At 40.0% G+C, this 23,419-nt stretch overlaps 2 protein-coding genes across 10 annotated transcripts in view; one reads left to right on the forward strand and one right to left on the reverse strand.

Moving 5' to 3' along the window:
* The window catches only part of RALGPS1 (Ral GEF with PH domain and SH3 binding motif 1), a 224,589-nt gene that overhangs the window by 184,343 nt on the left and 16,827 nt on the right, over positions 1-23,419 (reverse strand). The gene's annotated exons all lie outside the window — the stretch shown is intronic.
* LOC308468201 (uncharacterized protein) lies at positions 5,766-12,677 on the forward strand. Its single transcript, XM_080990192.1, has 3 exons — positions 5,766-5,897; positions 9,891-12,025; positions 12,360-12,677. The coding sequence occupies exons 1-2, from the start codon at positions 5,890-5,892 to the stop codon at positions 10,648-10,650; spliced, it is 768 nt and encodes a 255-aa protein (XP_080846318.1). The 5' UTR covers positions 5,766-5,889; the 3' UTR covers positions 10,651-12,025; positions 12,360-12,677.

A 23,419-nucleotide genomic window follows, 5' to 3' on the forward strand; every position in this document is an offset into this window, starting at 1 on the left:
TGGGGTGGTGGTGGTGATTGTTTTGTTTTTGTTCTAACAAAACATCCTTCTTTGGATGAAGGGTGGTATATAAATTTAATAAATAATAAAATAATAAAAATAAATGACTGGGTATATAACATATAGAGCAGTGGCTCCCAATTAGCCAAGTACTGGGGACCCCCTATTTTCCAAAAGCCAAGCCATGGATCCTCTACTTTTGAAAATATTTATATCTCTGTGTGAATGCTGCCACCATACCCTCCCACATCTCCTAGTGCAAAACTGGGGTGTGTGTCTTCCAGGTCACGCTCATGAGAGCATAATGCCCAAAGATGGGATGTCCCAGGCAGTTGACAGGTATGTGTCATGGACTCCCTAGGTGGGTTATGTGGATCCGACCACCAATTTGGAAACACTGGTATAGCGAGGTGCATTCTCATTACCAAATGCACCATATGGTTACTTATTAACCAGAGTGAATCCCCCCCCCCGACAACCCACTTCCTGAAAAAATAATTTACATGGGATGAAGAAAATTAATTTTCAAGGAACATTTTAAAATCATGTGAATAGATAATGGCTGCTGTACAAACTTGTGCTTTGTTTTTACAATGTGAACTAGATAATCAAATTTCATCATCCAGGACATAACACAATTTGCTGCCTTTTCAACTTGCAACTAAAAGGAGGAAGTCACAGACGAAGGCTTTCTGAACTAACCCACTGGAGCACAAATAGATATGTTATGCCTAATCTTACAATATACTCAACATACAGCTTTTAAACCACTCTTCCAACAATATTGCAAACTGTAAACATTTGATGCTTCAGATGCTACAAATCATCTGCAGCAGATGAGATTTTGATCACCTTCAACTGCTTTCCTGCACATACTTTTATGATCTATTTTAAAACTGTATTTTCAGACTGGAAGAACCTCAGTCACCCATTGTCCAAGCTCCCTAAATATATGATTTTGGTACCTAGGAATTTGAAAACTGTACTTGAAGTGTTAAAGTTTTCCCCTTATACTCAGAAGCTTTTATGCACACCGTATGTTTTACATATATGTACACAAAACATAACTGGCCTGCATTTCTCACTTAACTAAAAGGAAATGAAACTGTAAAACTGAACCACTGAAAAGTTTTTGCACAGTCCTTACCCCCATTTCTTAACCTTGCCTTCCTTTATCTGATTAACCGCAATCCACATTTATTTCTACAAAACTTTCAAGCCACAACCATTTGAACTGTGTTTTTAAATGCATGAAAAATTAATACTGTATCAACTGGGGGGGGGCCTCCCCTAAGTCAGTGTTACTACTAGGATGAGACTACCAGATTCAATCAGGAGTCCTCATAGCCCAGATGGCTTTCAAATGCCTGTGGAAACAAAAGGCTGTGTTGACAGATGAAACTCCAGGTGTCCACTATTATGGGGGGGTGGGGTACGCAAGGGAATTTTGCCTACTCCCTCACCCCTGCAGCAATCTCATTGATCCCTTAACTCCAATGGTGGTAAGAGATTGTTTGACCTTGCTGCAGCTTTCTCCTTGGGGACACAAATGTTTTAATTTATTATGGTGGGCAGCTGGAAACTCAGAGAAGTTGGCTGACAAAGAGCTTTGCAATGAGGACTGGCAAGTAGCCTTGCCCTCACCACCCACCCTTCCTGCATGCTACCCTTCAACTCCTTAGCCAGGGACAGAAGGGGGAAAAGATCATCACTATGAGACTAGAAAGGTGGCAATAGCAGTACAGAGGGAGAAGAGCTGAATGGCAAGAGGGGATCCTACGAGGTAACTCCTTTTTGGGTCCCTTAAGAATGGCAGGGTTCTGTCCAAAGATAAATGGTACAACCCTATGGAGAGGAGCATGGGTGTAGCCAGGATTTTTGTTAGGGGGGGCAGGCCTTTTGTTGGGGGGGAGGGCAGAACCTCAGTTAGCTATGTATTTTTATTGCTTTTTATTGATGGGGGCAGCTGCCTCTCCCCCCCCCCCCGCGGCTATGCCAATGAAGAGGGGGATGCCTGGTGTTCAGGCACATCTCTATGGCTACCATAATTTATTAATCTTAACTATGTTTGTAACATTTGTAACAAAGTTCTCTAAAAGGCCTACAGTAAATGATTGCACCCCTTCATGGATCACTGCCTTGTCGTGGCGAAGGGGCTTGAATAACTCCAAGAAGCAATGAGCTATGCTGTGGGGGGCCACCCAAGACAGACAGGTCATAGCCGAGAGTTTAGACTAAATGTGATCCACCTGGAGAGGGAATTGGCAAACCACTCCAGTATTTTGCCAAGAAAACTTCATGGACATAAAAAAGGAGAAGCTTTGAGAAGAAAGTGAGTTTCTAAAGCATGCCCTGGTTCATGGGGTCACGGAGAGTCAAACACAACTAAGACGACTAAACAGCAACAACAAATAATTGCACACTGGCAACTGGGATAAAGCCAGGTGCACATCTACAGCAGCACTGACTTGTGTGTGTGTGTGTATTATATTATTTTTAATTGATTGCTGCTTTTCCTGGGTACAATTACTATGTAAGGCTAGGAGGGAACAAGGAAGTGCTACTAGCTCTTAGGTTAGACATAGCCTCCATAACATTAGCATCTATCCCTGCTTCCAGCCTCAACACAACATAGCCAAATTGTCCCCTCACCCAGCCTGCAGTGGTGTTTGTGTACAGTGGGGAGGTTTGCACAACAGGAGGAAACATCTCATGGTACTTCCCTGCTTTTTCCTCAGCAGTGATGTGACTGCATATGACTCTCACAGTGACAAGAGGCCATATCCTCAAAAGATCCACTTAGAGTAGACTTATTGAAATGAATGTATCTAAATTCGTAATGTCTCTCAATTTCAATGGGTCTGCTCTGAGTAGAACAGTGGCTACTGCCCAAGCAGCCTCTCCCCTTTTATGAGAGCAAATAAAAGGCCAGAATCTTGCAAGATCTCTGGATCCTTTGAGGTTTCGATCTGCAGGACACACAAGCAAACTGTTCTGTCGGAGCTGAGTGGATGGTACAGGCCACTTTCCCCTGGATTTGGTCTACCTCATGTTATAAGCAGTTGCTTTTTTTGAGGGCCAGGAGGCATTTTTTTTAATGTCATCTGAATTAGTTGGGGAAAGGCATGTTTTTCACCTTCCTTGTGGTATCCTCTAACTATAATATTGTACTCTTTCTGATTAACCTGTAAGATCTTAGATAACAGACCATTTCCCCCCACACTGCAGTTTTTTTCAACTTTTGATTTGATCTGAGTTGACTATGGAAGTTTGGTCATTTTACTGTGAGACTGTTCTCCATCTCCTTATTGCCAGCTACAATCAGGTAACATAAAGAATAAGATGTAATCAGCAGTAGAAGGGGTGATCTGGGTGACCTCTCCTGAATTTTCTTTACAAATTTCAATACAATAGGTGTCACCACTCAATATAATTAGCATGCTTCAAGTTGAGAATGCAGTAAGAAAGCTTCATATCACTTTCAATAATCAGGGTAGAAATAAAATCACCATTGACTTGGCAATATGCAAATAAATGGTCACAATTAGCTGGCTTACACAGCAGTGAAAATCAAACTATGTATACTGCAGTTGATACATGATCCTATCAAAAATGCTTCTGACACCCAGTTCATTTGGATATTTCATCTGTATATGGACAGCTGGATTAAAAATAATAATCACCCACTTTATTCCCTTCACCTAAGTTCCTAAAAGCCATGTTGTGATAACTGTGGAAATGAAGATTTTCAACATAGATTGGCCTACTGGGTTAACTGGTTATGTACCTTCCTGTGAGTAATTGCCAATTCTCATTCACCTATAAGTCCCGAGCTAATATATTGCTGATTGTACACTATATTTCTCTATATCTGGGTAGTCAACCTTTTTATACCTACCACCCACTAATGCATCTTTCTTGATGGTAAAATTTCCTTTCCGCCCACCAGTGCTCAATGGAAGAAGGATTCAGCTTGTGCCGTAGAACCCCCTACTGCCCACCTAGAATCCTGAAACACCCACTAGTGGGCGGTAGGGACTAGGTTGACAACCCCTGCTCTATATACATATTTCTGGTTTCAAGCTGCACCTGCATATGATATAAGAAAATGTGCCCTAAAATGAGCTGCCAGAATCAGTTTGTCTTCTTCAGAGACCATGGCCAAACCACAGTTTGGAAGTCCTAACCGGGCAGCCACTTACACAGTGCCAAAAAAGAGAATACAGTGGTATCTCGGGTTAAGAACTTAATTCGTTCTGGAGATCTGTTCTTAAACTGTTCTTAACCTGAAGCACCACTTTAGCTAATGGGGCCTCTTGCTGCTGCTGCGCCGCCACTGCATGATTTCTGTTGTCATCCTGAGGCAAAGTTCTTAACCCGAGGTACTATTTCTGGGTTAGCGGAGTCTGTAACCTGAAGCATATGTAACCTGAAGCATATGTAACCTGAAGCGTATGTAACCTGAAGTGTATGTAACCCGAGGTACCACTGTAAATGCATCACAAAAACAAATGGGAACACATATGCAAAATATTTGCATGTGCTAATTTATATGCACAGGTGCAAATTTAGAACTAATTACTGCAATATAAAGAGAAATACACTAAATCTCAACATAGTGAGCAAGACTATGACCAGGTGACCCATATCCCTGCTTATGCTACTGTCCAGGTGCTGACATTTGCCGGGCAACTTCAAAAAACCCTGCTCTCTCCCTCCTAATGGTTATATTTAAAAGAAGCTTGAACTGGACAGCCATTCAAATATAAGACTGTCCTCTGTAAAGGACACTCTAGTCCCAGGTGTAAGTGGTCAGGGTCTGAAAATAACTCTTCAAACATAGCGCTTTAAGGGTAGTAGCCAGTAGACATCATTCCTTTATGCAAAGAAGTGTTAATCATCTGCTAAACCAGTGATATGGAGAAGGAAATTTTCTGGTGCTTTGTTTTTCCACCAGGAAAAAAACATAAACTTATTACTAATAATCAATAGGTGCCAGATACAAGTTCTCCTGACTTCTGGCAGGCTCAGATTCACCTAATATCAAGTGGGTGGATTCACCAACCTGTCAAAAGTGGCTCAGAGGCGTGAGCACTTTTTGATCTAGCCTGCCAGGGGGGAAAAAAAGGTTTCCCACTCCTTCTCTAGAGCATTTAGTTTTCAAACTGCAAATTACCCTGATTTGCATATGAATATTTTCTAGAAAGTCCACATCACTGCTCTGGAGCTACTCAGAAAACCTCCTTTGGCCATATTGAATCAGCCATGGTGGGTAGTTCAAAGCGAAGGGAGGGGAAATGCCATGGAGCATGTCCAAATGCTTTGGCAAGCCTAAATTAGTTCTGTGAGGGCTGCACAAAAAAAGACCACTCTTGCCCTTGCAATCAAATGACACCAGGATGCCATTAATGAAGTCTGGCTTTTACATCAGGAATACTTGAATGCAGTCAGTAAAAGGCAATTAACAAGATTTGATTTCACTAACAGCTGGAGTTCTAACCCTAACAAAAATATTTCTTTAAAAAGGCCTTCTCTCCCTTCTCCACTAGCTTAGCATACATTATGTTAAGAAATTATGAGTATCTACCCAGTTAGCTATCTACCGGTAACATTGATTTCAGCCAAATGTACTGGGCTGGTTCTTCAAAGCACCTCTGTGTCAATCTATAAACAGTAACTATAAACTGTTGCCACATGCACTGTTTCTATGGTAGCCTCAACTAGTAACTAAAAATAAACCAGGGGTGGGGGTGATCCATGCATGCTGCTTTGAAGGAAGCGGATTGTTGGCAAGAAAACTTGGGTTTACAACTCAAAAAATTGAACTAAACAGTGGTGCGGCGGGGGAACTCTCCTAAACTTCTTCTATACCCTTTCATTCTGAGACAGATGACAAGGTAGGCCACTTCAAACATTTCAAATAAAAGTAAATATTGATACTCTGGTTTCTCTTCCGATTGTATAATATGATTTGCTAAAAATGGAGGGAACCACATAATTAACACCTATTAGTCAAAATAGTGATAAAGCAGCATAAAAAGAGGGAGGTGGCTGGTCTATTGTAGGCTTTTGATATGTGGATGGAACTACTTAAGAACAGTTGCAAATAAGTACTAAGAAACACTATATATGCTAAAATGAGCTGTTCAGTTAAGACAATAAAGTTGCATAAAACAAATGGAAACTTCTGTACAGGGTGTGTGAAAAATTGCCTATCTTCACCTTTAAAGGAGAGAAGATTTAGAAAAGTTTTGAAGCAGTTTATCTAAATGTTGCCATATTTATTAATAGTTGTTCTATGCAAACATTGCTGGACACCACCATGAAAACTAAAACAACAAAGAATTTTACTTTCTTGGGTTCCATGATGACTGCAGATGGTGACAGCAGTCACAAAATTAAAAGACGCCTGCTTTTTGGGGAAAAAGCAATGACAAACCTAGACAGCATCTTAAAAAGCAGAGACACACCTTGCCAACAAAGGTACATATTGTTAAAGCTATGGTTTTCCCAGTAGTGATGTATGGAAGTGAGAGCTGGACCATAAAGAAGGCTGATCGCCAAAGAATTGATGCTTTTGAATTATGGTCTGGAGGAGACTCTTGAGAGTCCCATGGACTGCAAGAAGATCAAACCTCTCCATTCTGAAGGAAATCAGCCCTGAGTGCTCACTGGAAGGACAGATCCTGAAGGTGAGGCTCCAATTCTTTGGCCACAACATGAGAAGAGAAGACTCCCTGGAAAAGACCCTGATGCTGGGAAGGATTGAGGGTACAAGGAGAAGGGGATGACAGAGGACGAGATGGTTGGACAGTGTTCTTGAAGCTACCAACATGAGTTTGACCAAACTGCAGGAGGCAGTGGAAGACAGGAGTGCCTGGCATGCTCTGGTCCATGGGGTCACGAATAGTTGGGCACGAATAAATGACTAAACAACAAAATTATTTTACTTGAGTCACTTAGCATATTTTTTTTAACGATGTAGGTTACCCTAGCTGCATTCAGATGATTCTATGAACTATGATTGCAGGTTCATACAACTGAAAGGTTGAGCATACAGACATTTAAATCCCCAATGATTTTACAGCTCTGCTGTAACAATATTCCAGAGTTTGCCAAGGAACATATTGACAAATTCTGGGCTGCCTTTCTCTATTCTTTGTCTAAGCATCTCATCATATAGGTTGGGAAGAGATTGTGAGGCACTCATTCACTAGCCATAGAGTTCTTTGCACAAACCAAGGTACAATGGTACCTCGGGTTACAAATTAATTCATTTCAGAGGTCCGTTCTTAACCCAAAACCGTTCTTAACCTGAGGCACACTTTCACTAATGGAGCCTCCCACTGCTGCTGCGCCGCTGCCGCACAATTTCCATTCTCATCCTGGAGCAAAGTTCTCAATCTGAGGTACTACTTCTGGGTTAGCGGAGTTTGTAACCCAAAGTGTTTGTAACCCGAAGCATTTGTAACCCGAGGTACCACTGTACATGTGAAAAGATTCTCCACACAAAAGGGGATCTAAATTGGGTCAAAATTCCCTCCTCACATGGAGGAACTCTACATATGCATTTTCGTACACAAGAGTCCCTTCTCATGGAAAGATTGTGTGATCCCAAGTACATCAGTGGCAAGTGTGTGGGGCTTGCTCATGTGGCCCTGCATCTCTCTCACACACTCTTTAAATGTATGTGTGGGCTTTCTGAACCCCTTTTAGTATCCAGTGTTAGTGATCACAGTTCGCCTAAACGAGACATGACCAAACTTGGACCTACAAATGTTTTTTAGGACTACAACTCCCATCATCCCTAGCTATCAGAACCAGTGGTCAGGGATGATGGGAATTGTAGTCCCAAAACATCTGGAAGCATGCCCGACAACTATCACAAAGTTTTAGCCTTCTTGATAAAACCATAATATTTCAGGGTAAAGTCATCATGTTCAGGGTAGGATGCCAGACATGCTTCTGGAATCAGCACCTATTTTTAGATAACAACTCATTCACATATTACATAAAATCCTTCACAGCTCTGTTGACACCAAATTCTTAGGAGACTGTGCGGCTATATATTTTCTTCCATACCTGAATATATCAGATGGGGGGAAAATTAGGATGCTCCCCCATTTCCCTAGGTAAAGTTTGATAAAACTAAACAAGACAGCATAGTCATGTTTGTTTATTCATGTGTTTGATGTGAGGTAGGGGAATTGACAACAAAGAGCTGTGTATATACTAGGGCCTCATAATATTTTTGTATTCTTGTTTGTGTATTTTTTTAAAGCTTCAGTGAAAAATAGATTTAAAAAAAGAAAAGGGAACACTAGACATTGATTGCCCATGTTATAACATGATCATATATATTTGGAGTCCAGTAACTACTTTAGGCATATGCAAGGGTTTGCAGTGAAATGTCTGAACTTATTTCCCTTTAAACAGCAGACCATATTCCATATCACACACTACTTTTCAAATTATCTGGGTTTCTGCTTGTGACAAAGGGGGTTGCTGTTGAGGATACATATCCCCACTAAGCTCATAGAAGTAACTGAACTGTTGTTTTGATTCTAGCCTTCTGTTGTGCACTTAAAATTAATTTTAAGAGGAAAGAAATTACATTTCTAAGCATAACTTCACTTTTATACTGCCATTTGTTAGATAACCACCACCAAAAATAAAGCAAATGTAAAAACCTGATAAAATTACTACAATACCCTTCACCTTCTCTGGAATATATCTTTATTTAAATTTGCCATCTCCCTATCACAATATTTATTATTCCTATCATTCAGATAAATGCTATATATCTTAGACATCATCCAAACAACTGATGAAAATCCAAAGCTTTCTTGTTTTTTTAATTTCCTTATTTTAAATTCAGTTGTCCATGTTTTGGCTCAATCTGCATTTTTAAAATAAAGTTTCCATGCTTTTCAGAATATAACGCACACATTTTATATGCAATTTTAACTAATGCACACACCCCTTTGCAAGCAATTTCCCCATACATACATTTTTATTTTCACTCATATATTAATTTTTAGGTACATTTTTTGCATTTTGTAATTATAGGTTGTTCGAGAGACAGTATGTTTCTGAATACTAGTTTTTGGGAATCACAAGTGGGGAGAGTGCTATTGTGCTCAGGTCCTGCTTTTAGTCTTCACATAGACATCTGGTTGTCACTGCAGAAATGGAATGCTGGACTAGAATGGCCACTGGCGTGATCCAGCAAACTCTTCTTACATTCTTATGAAGAATTGTATTGCAAAATTTGGAAAAGTGTGAATTTCAAAGGACAGCTGTATTTCAGTTCACGTATTGTTTCAAAAGGTGCAAATTTGATAGATACACCTTTAAAAGTGAACTGAATTTGAATTTCTCCCCATCCCTAGGGATTGGAAAATCATATGTGGCTGGCTAAAAGGAGAAGAGTGATAAAGGAAGTGTTTAAAGCTCCCCCCAGTCAAATAAGTGAAGAGCAAATTACACCACCACAGCAAGTAGAAAAGAGGGAGGGAGACAAAGACAACCTCAGGGCCTACTCAAACTATGCCATCCCCACCCACTTATAGGGCCAACTTAAGAGTAGCTGCCCTGTTTAAGAACAGTGAGGCTGTTTGTGGTGTGTTTTTGAGCATGTGCTTCTTGGTGTGTTTTACAAAAGTTGTTAGCTGCTTTGAAGACTCTAGCTGAAAAATAGGATATAAATCCAATGAATAAAGAATGAATGCCAGAGGGTTGGACTAGATGACCCTCAGGGTCCCTTCCAACTCTACAATTCTATGAATTAAAATGATTCTCCTCCCAGCCCTTTTATTGGCTGTTTTATATAGTAATCAGAATTTGTATAAATCAAGCTGTTGCCTTAATGTACACCTTTTCCTCAACAGGAACATGGAAGCAACACAAGAATTCTCCTCAATCCCAAAAGTCCAACTTCAACAGAAGTATTGGGTAACAGAAGATAGTAAAGCTAAACTGCTGGAGGTTGGTGCCAAATGTTTGGAGATAGTCACTCACAGAGAACATTATTACGATACTACTTCAGATGACCTAGCAATGGCTCAATTATGGCTTAGTCAAAGAAATCAACAGTGGCATCTTATACTAGAATCTCAGGAGCAGATGGATAGAGATAATGTTGCAAATCAGAACAAACCAGAAAATATTCAGAGTGCTAAACCTACTGTCTATGAAGAAAAGAAGCAAACACAATTTGAGCCTAACAATCAAAATGACCAGCAACTTGATTTGATTGAAACAGATAGTACATATACATGTGCAGCAGCCAGTTCTGCATATACTGAACTAGTTGGGGAGAGAGAGATAATTACACATCTGGCAGACTTTCTTAACATAGATTTGAAATTTGAGGAAGAAGCAAACATGACCATGGAAGACTTTCTGCAGAAGGCTGGTATCCAGCATTATGCAAGCAATCATGTTATTAATCAAATAACATATAAACTGTGTGACCAGTACACAATTATAATTCAAAGGGATGAAAGCTCTTTGAAGGAGTCTGCAACTATATTGTTAGATATGGATATTTTAAATATTTGCAAAGGCTTTGAAGAAATGGAAAAATTAGCGAATTACCTGGAATTTGAACATCAAGCACTTCAAAGTGAACAGGAACTGCTCATGTAACAAAAAAACCCACCATGAGACCAAGTCCTTCAAATTTGTGAACTATTTTCTAAGAAATGGTTTAAGGATATGATTACCAGATCAATACATTTTTTGCCCCTTTAAATTTAAATCCAGTGCAGTGTGTAACAAAATCTTATGCAGCTTGGAAATACAGATTTATGGCAATGGCAGCAGTACAACTGATTAATGCCAACAGTGATCTATGAATAGCACTGTTAACAGCTGCTGGAGGAAATACATTCTAGAGAGCCCCACTAAAACGAACTGCTTAAGATTAGTTTCCTATTTTCAAAACTGCAAAGGCTACATCTTGGTTCAATTAAATAAAATCCTCAATCAACCAACCCTAATCTTTTCATTTAGCGGTTTTAGACAAAAAACACATTTCCTGCAGAAAAAAAATCTGTCTTCAGCAAACTAGAATCTCAATAGCTATGAGCAAATAGCTTAAAATATTTTGCATTTTTTACAGTGAATACATTGCCACTTGAAAGAGCTCCTGCACTTACACTATGCACAAGCATTTAAATGAGACTTCCTTATTTTAAAGCAAAATTCATCGCAACATTTTTATTAGAACTGTTAATGCAAGCTTGATCTTTCACTGCACAACCCTTATATATAAAGAGGAGTCATAGCTTGAAGCCTATATTACAGCTGCTGGATACATGTGCAGGAAAGTCATGCATATCCTTGAATCCCTCTCATTCACACCATGATGTGCAAAATGGTTTTGTTTACCTGTCAAACAAAAATCCATTTTATCTGCCTCTTAAGAAAAGAATCATATGACACATTCTCTCTTTAACGTGCCCTCAGTTTTGATTCAGCATTTCATTCACTACTTTGGTGGTAGTAGTATACAGTCGTACCTTGGAATTTGAACGGAATCCTTTCTGGAAGTACGTTTGACTTCCAAAATTTTTTGGAAACCAAGGCGTGGCTTCCAATTAACTGCAGGAAGATTCTGCAGCCAATCGGAAGCTGCGGAACCCACACCAGACGTTCAGGTTATAAATTACGTTTGCAAACCGGAGCACTCACGTCCAGGTTTGCGGCGTTCAGGAGCCAAAATGCTCGACTTGCAAGGAGTTCAACTTCCGAGGTACGACTGTACTACTGTACTTCAACCATACTGCTACTACTATTAAAATCCAGAAGAGCTGCATGAGTTGGCCCTGTTTTCACTTTAGAGACTAGTGTATCATGAGGCATTTTCCCATGCTTTTACTCATATGTTTAGGGGATGATTTTTCAAGGATCCCAACCGAATTTGAATTAAAATTTCAGTGTTCATAGTCATGTCAGCATTTTACTCTCTACTATTTTTGTTGCTGAATTCTGAAGAAATGATGAAAGAAAATAAGATGAGGCTATTTGCCCCAGTTCTACAAAAGCTTAAAAATGTACCAGAACCCCAACGTATGAGAGCCTTGGTAGAAGATAAGGTTCCTGAAATTACGATCAATGTTGCTAAATTCTGTGTAGCTGCTATTAGGCGCAGGAAACAAGAGCTTTCCAATGTCAATATGCAGGCGAAGGCAAATACTTAATTTTATTTATGCTGTCTAATTTCAAATTGCTGTTATGGCCTAATCTGTATTGAAATTGTCCTTTGTTTTTTCCGGTGTTATGCTTCGCTGACTAGCTGTACGAGTTAACCTGGTCTGTGACCGTTTAATAAAATTTGATTTGATTAAGATGAGGCTATTTCAATGGTATCTTAACTCAGGAATAAAAATGGCTGTAAAGCATAGGACTGTGACAGTTTATCACTATAGTGCAGTTAGAGAACATTTTAATATGCTATTGTAATGGAATTATTTGACTATTATAATTGGCTGTGATTTCAGAAGAATGCAGTCCGCCTTTATCTATCATTTTACAAGCTTTCAGACTGCTTGCACTAGCTTTCAGACACCTGTCCCCATGTACAATGCAACTTCGATGAACAACAAATATTCAGTGTCTATCAGGTTACTTTATCTGATAATATATGCATTGTTTAATACTAATAAAACATTTTAAAGGACAATTTTCCACCTGTCATCTCTAACCAATTCAATGATTAAACCTGAAGTCTTGCTACTAGAAACCAATGTTTAAAAAAACAGTTTCATGCTAAGCATTCATGTAAAACTACCAAGAGATCTAAACAATATTCTTGCCTATGCTGAATCACTTTACAATCCACCAATTTTTGAAATATAATACTTAACAGGTTTCTAGCACAATTTCTAAAACCTTTGCACTTAAGATGGATAGATGATGTGGCTGCTTGCCAACTGTCAGCTATTAACAAGGATTAATTAAACATGGTATTCCATCTAGTGCCCCCCCCCCCCGCTTTTCAATCAATATATCCCCTCCACAGACACCTCTGCAATGATGATGACATTAAAATATTCCACTGTTCTTCAATAAAAGAGAAAAGGGGAGACCAAATTGTGTCAAAGGTATCTTTTTGGGAGATGCCTTTGATTAGTGGCTGATGGTATGGGAGGATTTTGATAGAGCAATGCTCCAGATGTTATTAACCCAAGCCTCTAAGTTTCAAAAATAATAATTTGTATAAATTCATGCATTCAATGTGCATGATTTGTGCAATATTTGTGTAGAGCAGATTTCATACTATAGACATAAATACAACTTTAAGGCCTATTTTCATCCACATTTCGCTGAAGTTCAGCAGCTCGTGGGAAAGGGGAGAGAATATGTGCACTGGTGATAAGCACTGGTGATAAGATACTGTGGCCACCAAATCTACATCAGGCATATAGCTTGGAATAGTTTATTTCTTATAGAAAGGATGTATTTGAAAAACAAAGAAATGCAATACTGAACACAGTGTTGGATAAATTTGGCAAGACAGAAGATCCTGCAAATCCTCAAAAGTTAGCTGAAGAAAGGGCTTTTGTTGCTCTCACACTGCAAATGTTAATTCCTAAGAGTTGCTTTGGAAACCAATTTTTAGCTGAGAAGTGGGATAAAATATATTAAATAAAAGAAATTTATTGTTGCAACTATAACATTATGTCATATAAAATGTGTTATGTTACAACGTTAAACCACAAATTTTTAGACAGGCCTATCCAGATGTTTAGAGCAGGGGTTAGCAACCTTTTTTGTCCCTCAGACCATGTGGTGGGCTGCACTGTATTTTGGAAAAAAAAAATGAACAAATTCCTATGCCCCACAAATAACCCAGAGATGCATTTAAAATAAAAGCACACATTCTACTCATGTAAAAACACACTGATTCCTGGACCATCCACAGGCTGGATTGAGAAGGAGATTGGGCCGCATCTGGCCCCCAGGCCTTAGGTTGCCTACCCACCGTTTAGAGTTTTGGTGTAAGTTTTAATCTCTTCTTAGTTTATTGTTTATTTTAATTTTTGAATGCTTTTAGTTTATTGATTTTAATTATTGACAATTGCATTGTTATATCTTTTTTGGAAACTGCTTTGAAGTTTTTTTACAATCTCGTGGTTATAACTTTTATGAAATAAAGAAAGAAAAATATACATTTCTGATTAACAGTGGTAGGTAAGAGAGGGCCACCTCTCTGGCATGAACTTATTAGACAAAAATAAACAAGCTTCTCAGGTTTTCAGTCCTCCCAGCTACAGTTGATAGATAATACATACCTTACAGGGTTGTTATAACAAAATGTACACTGATATGCTTCCAGGCATGCCCAACTTCAAGTAGGCTATGATCTACTATCCAGTATCAAAAACTGGCAGTGATCTACCACACTCTCCGATTATCATTCTTCAACTTAGACATATTATATTTGGCTGAGCTTATGATAAAAATAATAATAAATTATTACCCCAACACCAGCCCCCTCCCAGGTCCCCTTGGCTCTGTGGGGAGGTGGCTTACTTTCAAGGATACGTAGCTAGACTGGAGCTTGAAAGGTGGACAAAGTTTAGCGTCCACAAAGAACTAGGGGAGAGAGCGGAGGGGTGAGGGACCCGGCATTTTTTTTCACAGGAACCAGCAGAGGGGGGAGAGGAAGGCGGGGTGTCATATTCTCTCTCCACACCCTGCCCTTCCTGTGGTTCCCTCCGCAGCGCTGCAGCCCATATGAAGCCTGTGCACCTCGTCATTGCCCCCCGCCTCCCTGCCCCAGGGCTGCAGCTTGCCAGGGGCGGAGGCAGTGCCTCATGCCTTTCTGGGGCTGGCCAGCTGGCTGGATGTCAGGCAAAGCCGGTGGCCTGAGTGGGGCGCGGAGGAAGCAGCGGAGCAGAGAAGAAAGCTGCACCACTGCAGCACCTGCCCACCAGCGTGGAGGATCAGCTGTGCCTGGAGCAGGGAAGAGGGAATTGAGGGGACTGCAAGGAGGTGGAGGCGGCACCAGTGCCAGCCAGAGAGCTTGTTGCAGCGGCGGTGATCAAGCCCGGCTTGACTGGCCATGCCGCCTGAGGAGTTGCTCTGGCCAAGGCTGAGCACACGCTGAGGGCACCCGGAGGCCATGGGAGAGCCTGGGGGCGGAGGCGCCGAAGCCTTGGTTGTCTGATCAACCAAAATCCATCCCACAATCAACTGGTCGATCACGATTGACATGTTGGACATGTCTGGCTTAGACTCTCTGCTGCTTCATCATTATGGCTTAAAAGGTTGTCTTGATTTTGCCAGTTACATGTAGAGTCAAGGGAACAGAAGAGTCCATAGACTAGATAGAAGTTTAATACTTTTTGCCCAGTTAGAACCCATGAGAACTCAATTTGACCAGAGAAGATCCAGTAATGTGTTGAAATTATTTTGGGGAGCAACACTGAAAAATATTCAGGACTATGCAAAACCTGGTTGAAGCCAGTGCTACTCCTACTCAGGGTAGCCCCGCTGAAATTGATGAACCTAACTTGGTCATGTCCACTATCTTCAATTAGTTTACTATCTGTAGAACTAGCACTGAATACCACCCATTGTCTTTTGGGTTTTCATTATGGTTAAAGTTGTTCAAAAGCCAAAGTTCATCTGTATATTATCCACCCAAATTTTCCATGTTTGGCCTTCTGACACTTATCAACCATTGTAGTGAAATCCTGATCTAAAACAATACTTTCCACCCTTCATCTGTCAGCGCTCCTCTTTCCAAAAATGCTAGTCTTTAAATGGTGTTGATACTATAATCCATCAACAAAGTATCAATGATCTCATTTAAAGATTGGGTACTATTTTTGATAGCCTTTGACCCTAGTAAAATCATTAGCTGTTACGGAGCTTTCTTAATGAAAACTACTAGTTACCAATATTACCATGGCTAATAATCAACTATGGTTGTGGGCTTTTTCTTTTTTTTAAAAAAAAAGCTAGCCTATTTAAGTATTCCAGGTGGTAATGACCGCCCAGTTTTTAGACCTGTGGTTCATGGACTACTTGGTCTGAAGGAATCATAGTTCTTCCTACAGCTTTACTGTTGGCACACAACGTATTGTTACACAAGGAAAAAGAAGCGAAGCTGGAAACTCACATCAGAAGATTCAAAATTTCAGAATACAGTTCTTGTAAGGTTCACACAGTACAGCAGGTGGAGTCAAGCTGTTGAATAGCTCCTTAGGCAGGGAATGCTGAAAAAGATGCCTTAGGCCAGGCTTCCCCCATAGTGGGGCCCTTCAGCTGTTTTAGGTTATAAGCTCCAGCCAGCTTTCCCATAGTTATACTCCAAAACATCTGAGGGGCATAAGGTCGGGGAAGACTGCTTTAGAGCATGTTGATACTTATTCTTGTTTCCACAAACTGATACTTATTCTGATTCATACTGAACCTGCATAACTTGCACAAAAATGTTCAATTGCCTCTTAATCCATAGTGTTTTCTGTTGAAATAGTTGTGGTTGTACTATCAGTATCAAATCACCTTTGATCAAGCCCCCTCTCCTGTTCAGAAATTGCATATTTCTAGCCATTTAGAATATCTGTTATACACTGTTATACTCCTATATTAGATTTATCTTCCTTTGTGCAACTCCAAAGTGTGAGGGATAATTGAAACTAATGAAAAAAGTAAATGCTAGCTCTTAGGAGTAGAAAAATGTAAATCACTGCACATTTCACGATGGATTCCCATGCTATAATCCCAACCATTTGACAAAGTCCACAGCAATAGACAAGAGGAAATGTTTAAGCAGCAGCACTGTCAAGGTTATTATATGATCAGCTGGTATAATATAGAGTAGCTAGCAGGGTGAGTCAAGAATTCCCTGATTCAAATCTCATCAGCCATAAACTCACTAGATGGCCTTAGCTAGACCACTATGATCGCAGTATGGTTTTCAAATACAGAATATGGGGAGAATACTTGCCTAAATCACAGAGCATTACTGAAGTAATTCTATGAAGCATATGAGTTCTCTGGAAAGAGATCACAGTGGATAACTCAATGAAAACATCAACTCAGAATGCACTGGCAGTGATAGAAGTAAATGGGATGATTAAGGGATGATTAAGAAAGGGATTGAAAATTAAGACAGTCAACATCATAACTATCTAAATCTACAGCAAAGTTAGTTGCATTTGGAATATTGTGTACAGTTCAGAATGGCCCATATCCAAAAATGGTACAGAAAACAGCAAGCAACGTGGTCGATGATTTGAAGTGCCTTCCCTAAGGTTACCAGATTTTTTTCAATGAATCTGGGGGTACTTGTCAACTTCAATAGGAATGATAGGATTTTGTCAGGGGACTGATTTGTAAATCTGGAGACTGTCCCTGGGAAACGGGGATGTCTGGTAACCTTACTTTAAAGGGCTTTTTAGTTTAGAAAAAAGAAACTCATTTTTTGAAATGATTAACACATATTGCATTATATTAAATGAACAGACTAGCATAATCCCTATTATCAGAGCCAAGAACTGTGCAAGAGAGGAGTTCTGTTTTTTTAAAATAATATTTATTACTTTTCCAAAAAATTTAAACACTAAAAGAAAAGAAAAAACACATACAATACAATAAATTAAACTAACAAAACAATGCAACAACAATAAAATCAAATTTCATTCAATATCTTATATTTCATTCACTTATTTCCAGCGACTTCCTCCCACCTCCCTTTTTGTATTCCACTTCTATTATTTGTTTCAGCAATTCCTTTCCATCTTATTCTGTTTTCTGTTCTATAATTATCTTAACACATTCTTACCATACTTTTCCTTTAATTTTCTATTAATCTATTTATACTTAATTCCTTATGACATTTCTACTAAAGCCATGTAATTTCATTCCAACATTTTTCTAACATTCCTTAATTTTACAATATTTCTATAAATAGTCTTTAAACTTTTTCCAATCTTCTTCCACCAACTCTTCACCCTGGTCTCGGATCTTGCCAGTCATTTCCGCCAATTCCCTATAGTCCATCAACTTCATCTGCCATTGTCCAATATTTCAGTGTTTTCAAGAAGCAACCATTCTCTCAACCAGCAAAAAGCAGATGGTTCACAACGAAGTTTAAAGGTCTGGCAGGGCAGGTCCACCTCCTTCTTTAGCATCCATCAATATCTTAAGTTTGACTCGAGGCTTCCTGCCCTGCCAAACAACTCTAGGAGCATCCCTCTGCCACCTCCTGAGACCCTCCATCCCATCCAGAGCTTGCAATGTTTGAAACAAAAGCAACATCCCCAGCAACACAGCAGCCCTCATCCCCACCACAATAACTCTGCCCAACAGTAACAACTTCTGATTTGTCCATATTTCCAAATCCCCCTTCTCTTCGGTCCAACATCCTTCACAGTTGTCCTTGAGCAGATTCACATTTTTAGCAGTCATACTAACCCCCAAATACCTCTCTTTCTCAACCAATGTTAGTCCTGTCGCCTCCTGAAACTCTGTCAGGCTTTCCTTTTCCAATTCAGATAGGGCTCTGGTCCTCAAATTCATCCGTTCTTCTTTAAGTTCAGTCATAACGAATGTCAGCTTATGTTCATCAAGTTGTCTTTGTATGGATGGGACTCTCCTCTCCAGTTGTATTACTTTAGATTCAGCTTCATCTGCAGTTTGCCGTTTCAGAGTAGATTCCTGTACCAGTTTCTGGGTGGTTTCTGAATTGGTATTCACCTTTTGTCCCAAATTATTTAAACTTTCTACAATTAAATCAGTTTCAATATTTGCAACATCCAATTTCACATTTATCGCATCTGTTTTCTTATGGAGTTGTTCCAGTGAATCGTTTATTTTCAATAATGCAGCCACTAAGGCCTCCTCTGTCAACATCCCATCTGTTTTTTCCTTTCCATTTGCCACAACACTTAAGAGATTCAAGGTCAATTCCAAAGTCTCACACTTTTTTTATCTTGCAGCTGGAAATTCCCCTAGCCCAGCTCCTATAAAGTAACCAATTTCAAAAGCTTTCACTAGGGGAAAACAGATTGTATTTGTATCGGTCAATATGTCCTCTTTTAAACACAGTTTCAATAATCCGAAGTTAGTTTCAATTTTCAGTTACTTTCCTCCTTTTTTAAAAACAACCAGAAACAGTAGAAACAATGTATTTCTCTTATTTAACTAGCTGTCAATGAACGTTCTAAACGCTGTCAATAAACATTCCCCCCCCCAAAAAAACCCACGTCAGTCTTACTAGCAGCCTGTTTCCAGGGTCAGAGCGGCGGTGTTTTAAACCTCTTCGCTCTCTCCCGCAGGCATACTCAATCCGCAACTTCCCCCTCTCTTCTCCTGCCTCCAAGAGGGGGTTTAATGTTTTTTACCGTTGGAAATTTGATCTTTTACAAAAGACCTTCCAAGACTCCAGCTTGCAACTTCATTGCCTCAGTCTATTTACAAAAAGGGAAGGCGGACTTCCTGTTTTGAACCTCCCCATTACGATACCAAATTAAACTTTGAGAGATCCAATTCTTCCGTTTCAGCTCTACTCATGGGTAATTCCTTTAAATTCAAATTGTCCACAGGAAAAGGTCAGCGCTCTCCGGCAACAGCTATGCGGCGTCACTCCGTGGAAGAAGCAGACGATTCAATGCACCGCGCCGCTCACCCCACGTCACTCCAGAGCCCCAAAATCGGGGTTCCCCGCGAGTGGGGGAGGTGCAAAAGGTGCCCGCCGAATCCCACGTTCACAGGCTTCTTCCGCCTGTGATTTTAACGGGTCTCCGCCTTCGCCGTGGCGGCCAGACCCAGATTTCCACGGAGCAAATTCCTCCCGGTCAGAGGAATTCTGCCATTGCTGGAGGCGCCTCCCCCGGAAGTCAAGAGAGGCGTTCTGTTGGAATTAGCTTGAAGAAAATGGTTCACAATGTTTACAATGAAGGTGAGTAATACTGCTAAGAATGCCAATAACAACTCATTACTGTTTGGTGTTTTTGTTTTTGTTTTTTAGAAATGTAAGGCACACCTTAATGTTAACTTTCATAAAGCTTATCAAAACAGAATTTTAAAGGCATCCAAATGTTTAATGTACTAAAGAAATAGCTTGCCTAATTAGCTGAATTAGAGCATATGGTTTCTGCTGCTAGTGTCATTATTTTGAATAAGTGCTGAAACTGAATGTTGCATTCCTTAAACTTGTTTATTTGCTTCATTTCATTTACATCTCATCTTTCTTTAGTCAGCCTACATGCACCATATTTTTCCGTGTATAAGACTAGGTTTTCCCCCTTTAAAATGTCAAAAAAGGGGGCGTCTTATACATTGGGTCATCTCGCCCCATTTTCTTAAATCTGAGTCCCCAAAAATACATGGGGGCATCCTATAGATGGAAAAATACAGGATTTCCCTGGAAGTCACCAGACCCAGACCTGCTTAGCTTCAGCAAGGGTGGTAGCCTCACATGACTTCTGATAGGGTGAATAATTGCATACTGTTAAGAACTATTGCCTAAATGTTGATCGTGCCAACATTTAAAAATCTCTGTAAAGTTACAAAAATGATTAACATTGTTATACAGTATGATCACATCTTATGTGCATTTAACTTGACTGATTTCAACCATATGCCGCTGAAGGCAGGTTTGTTGAAATTGCACAAGTTAAATCCAAGCAGGCTGGAGAGCTTAAAAACTCATTTTTTTACCTGGTTGACTTGTGGTTGCCCAGCATGGAAAGAGCTTTTAAGTTCTCCACCTTGCTTGAGGGCAAGGCTCTCAGCACCTACTCTGGAAGGCTCTCATGAGATCTTGTGGGGCCATCAGCACTCCTGTGAGATCTCACACAAGTATCCCTGGCCTTCCAGAGCCAGCGTGCCTTTTATCATGCTCTGGATACCAGGCACAAAAAGAGCTTTTAAAAAGAGCTTTGTGCGCAGCTATAGGAGTACTGAGGATTCTCTCCCCCCACTAGCTACAGCATGGCTCCAAGGGTTTGAGTATGTGTGATTTTCGTGCATATGTGGAACCAAACCCCTGTGTAAGGTGTGATTGTATTTTATTTGTTTTATTTGCACTTTATTTGAGACAAGAATATGCTGTATGAATATTACCAGTACATCTAGCTGTATGGTAAAGGTAAAGGGACCCCTGACCATTAGGTCCAGTCGTGACCAACTCTGGGGTTGCGGCACTCATCTTGCTTTATTGGCCAAGGGAGCAGGCATACAGCTTCCGGGTCATGTGGCCAGCATGACTAAGCCGCTTCTGGCGAACCAGAGCAGCGCATGGAAACGCCGTTTACCTTCCCGCCGGAGCAGTACCTATTTATCTACTTGCCCTTTGATGTGCTTTCGAACTGCTAGGTTGGCAGGAGAAGGGACCCAGCAACGGGAGCTTACCCTGTCTTGGGGATTCAAACCGCCGACCTTCTGATTGGCAAGTCCTAGGCTCTGTGGTTTAACCCACAGCGCCACCCGCATCCAACAACACTATGAATACACCCTGCTAAAAATAGTAATATTTATTCTGATATCAACCAACACTTGTCCATGTCCAGCTGTATGGTAGGCTAATGTTATCAGTGATGTAAAGATTCCAGGCATCAGATCATCAATATACTTATATTTTTTTTATGCTGGAACCTGAGAATTTGAACTGCATATTTCAGTTCTAATAAAGTGTGACAACTAAAATCTTCCAAAATGTTGCAATGTCATCAGGCAAACAGATATACAAATGCAAATTACAAGAAGCAAGTTCCTAAACTGTGGATCATGAACACTCATTCAGATGACCCTTGTTAAATATTCGTATTGATTCTTAATTGTATTTTAGTTGCTTTTTATTTCTTACATGGTATTTTATTGTATTGTAATTTAAATATTATGGAATGTGCATTGTAATACAAGAAAATACGATGTGAAAAAATACAATTAAACCAATAAAATTACAATTATAAATCATACAACATCTACCACAGAGCATTACAGCTTGCTCAAGTACAATACAGTGGTGCCTCGCAAGACGAAAAGAATCCGTTCCGCGAGTCTCTTCGTCTTGCGGGTTTTTTCGTCTTGCGAAGCAAGCCCATTAGCAGTTTAGCGGATTAGTGCTACAGTATTAGCGGCTTAGCAGGCTTAGTGGATCAGCTGATAAGCGGCTTAACGATAAGCTGATAAGCGGCTTAAGGATCAGCTGATAAGCGGCTTAACGATAAGCTGATAAGCGGCTTAACGATCAGCTGATAAGCGGCTTACCATCAGCTGTTAAGCGGCTTAGCCATCAGCTGATAAGCGGTTTAGCGGCTTGGGAAAAAGGGAAAAAGGAAAAAAACCCTGCAGGAACTCGCAAGACATTTTCGTCTTGCGAAGCAAGCACATAGGAAATTCGTTTTGCGAAGCACCTCCAAAACGGAAAACCCTTTCGTCTAGCGGGTTTTCCGTCTTGCGAGGCATTCGTCTTGCAGGGCACCACTGTACTGTATTTCCTCATACAAACCTAGTGGGATGATGTAATTGGTTAATGAAGAACAGGGCATGAACCAATTACATCTGCAGAACTCCCTTGTCTTATCTGCTTACCTGATGCTGAATCAAACAGCTTTTAGGCATCAAGTACAAACTGTTTCGGCTTCTCAGACTTTTAATAACTTTTGATAGGTTAACTAAGGCTTTTAATTGCTGCAGTGTTTCTGCTTATTATTATTAAATATCAGTTGATTTATGTGATATTGTAAGTCAACTTGAGAAGTTTGTATTGTAAGGTTTGCCAATCTAGAATGGTTAGATGGAAATAAATGAATAAAAAAACTTGCCTTGGGCAATTAATTGCTCACCTACATGCCTCACAAAGGATGTCTTTTGTTTTACCTAGACCCTTTATTCCATCAGTCATCCCCATGTTCATGACATTGTCAATGCCTATTGGTTAATTGGTGTTCCTTCATGCGCACGCACACACTCCCAGCAGAAACTCATGTGTGCACAAGTGGTAACAGAGACACAGCAAGTAGTGAGGCATCCGTGGTAATAGGCAAGTGTTAGAAATTGAGATATATAAGCTAATCACCAAATGGCACCTTAAACCTAGGTTACAGTCACCAAAACAGAATGTCTAGGTGCCTTTTTTTTTAAGTGGTAGGGTTTATTATTCCTATAATCATCATCATTATTCATTTCAGTTCTATACCACTTTATATTTTAAAGAAAAAAAATCTCCAAGTGGATTACAATACATTAAAATATCAAATAAAACAATCCAAATTAAAACAAATTCAAGCTTCAAGGAAAATATTTCAGAGCCTTCTCAAAGAGACATTTGCTTTCTCCATATTTATTTACCTACTTAATTTATATAGCTGCCCCATAGCAGAAGTACTCTAGGAAGCCAGTGTGGTATAGTGGTTAGAGTGTCAGACTAGGACCTGGGAGATGAAGGTTCAAA

This window comes from Podarcis pityusensis (assembly GCF_964106645.2).
Source record: "Podarcis pityusensis genome assembly, chromosome: Z".
Taxonomy (NCBI): domain Eukaryota; kingdom Metazoa; phylum Chordata; class Lepidosauria; order Squamata; family Lacertidae; genus Podarcis; species Podarcis pityusensis.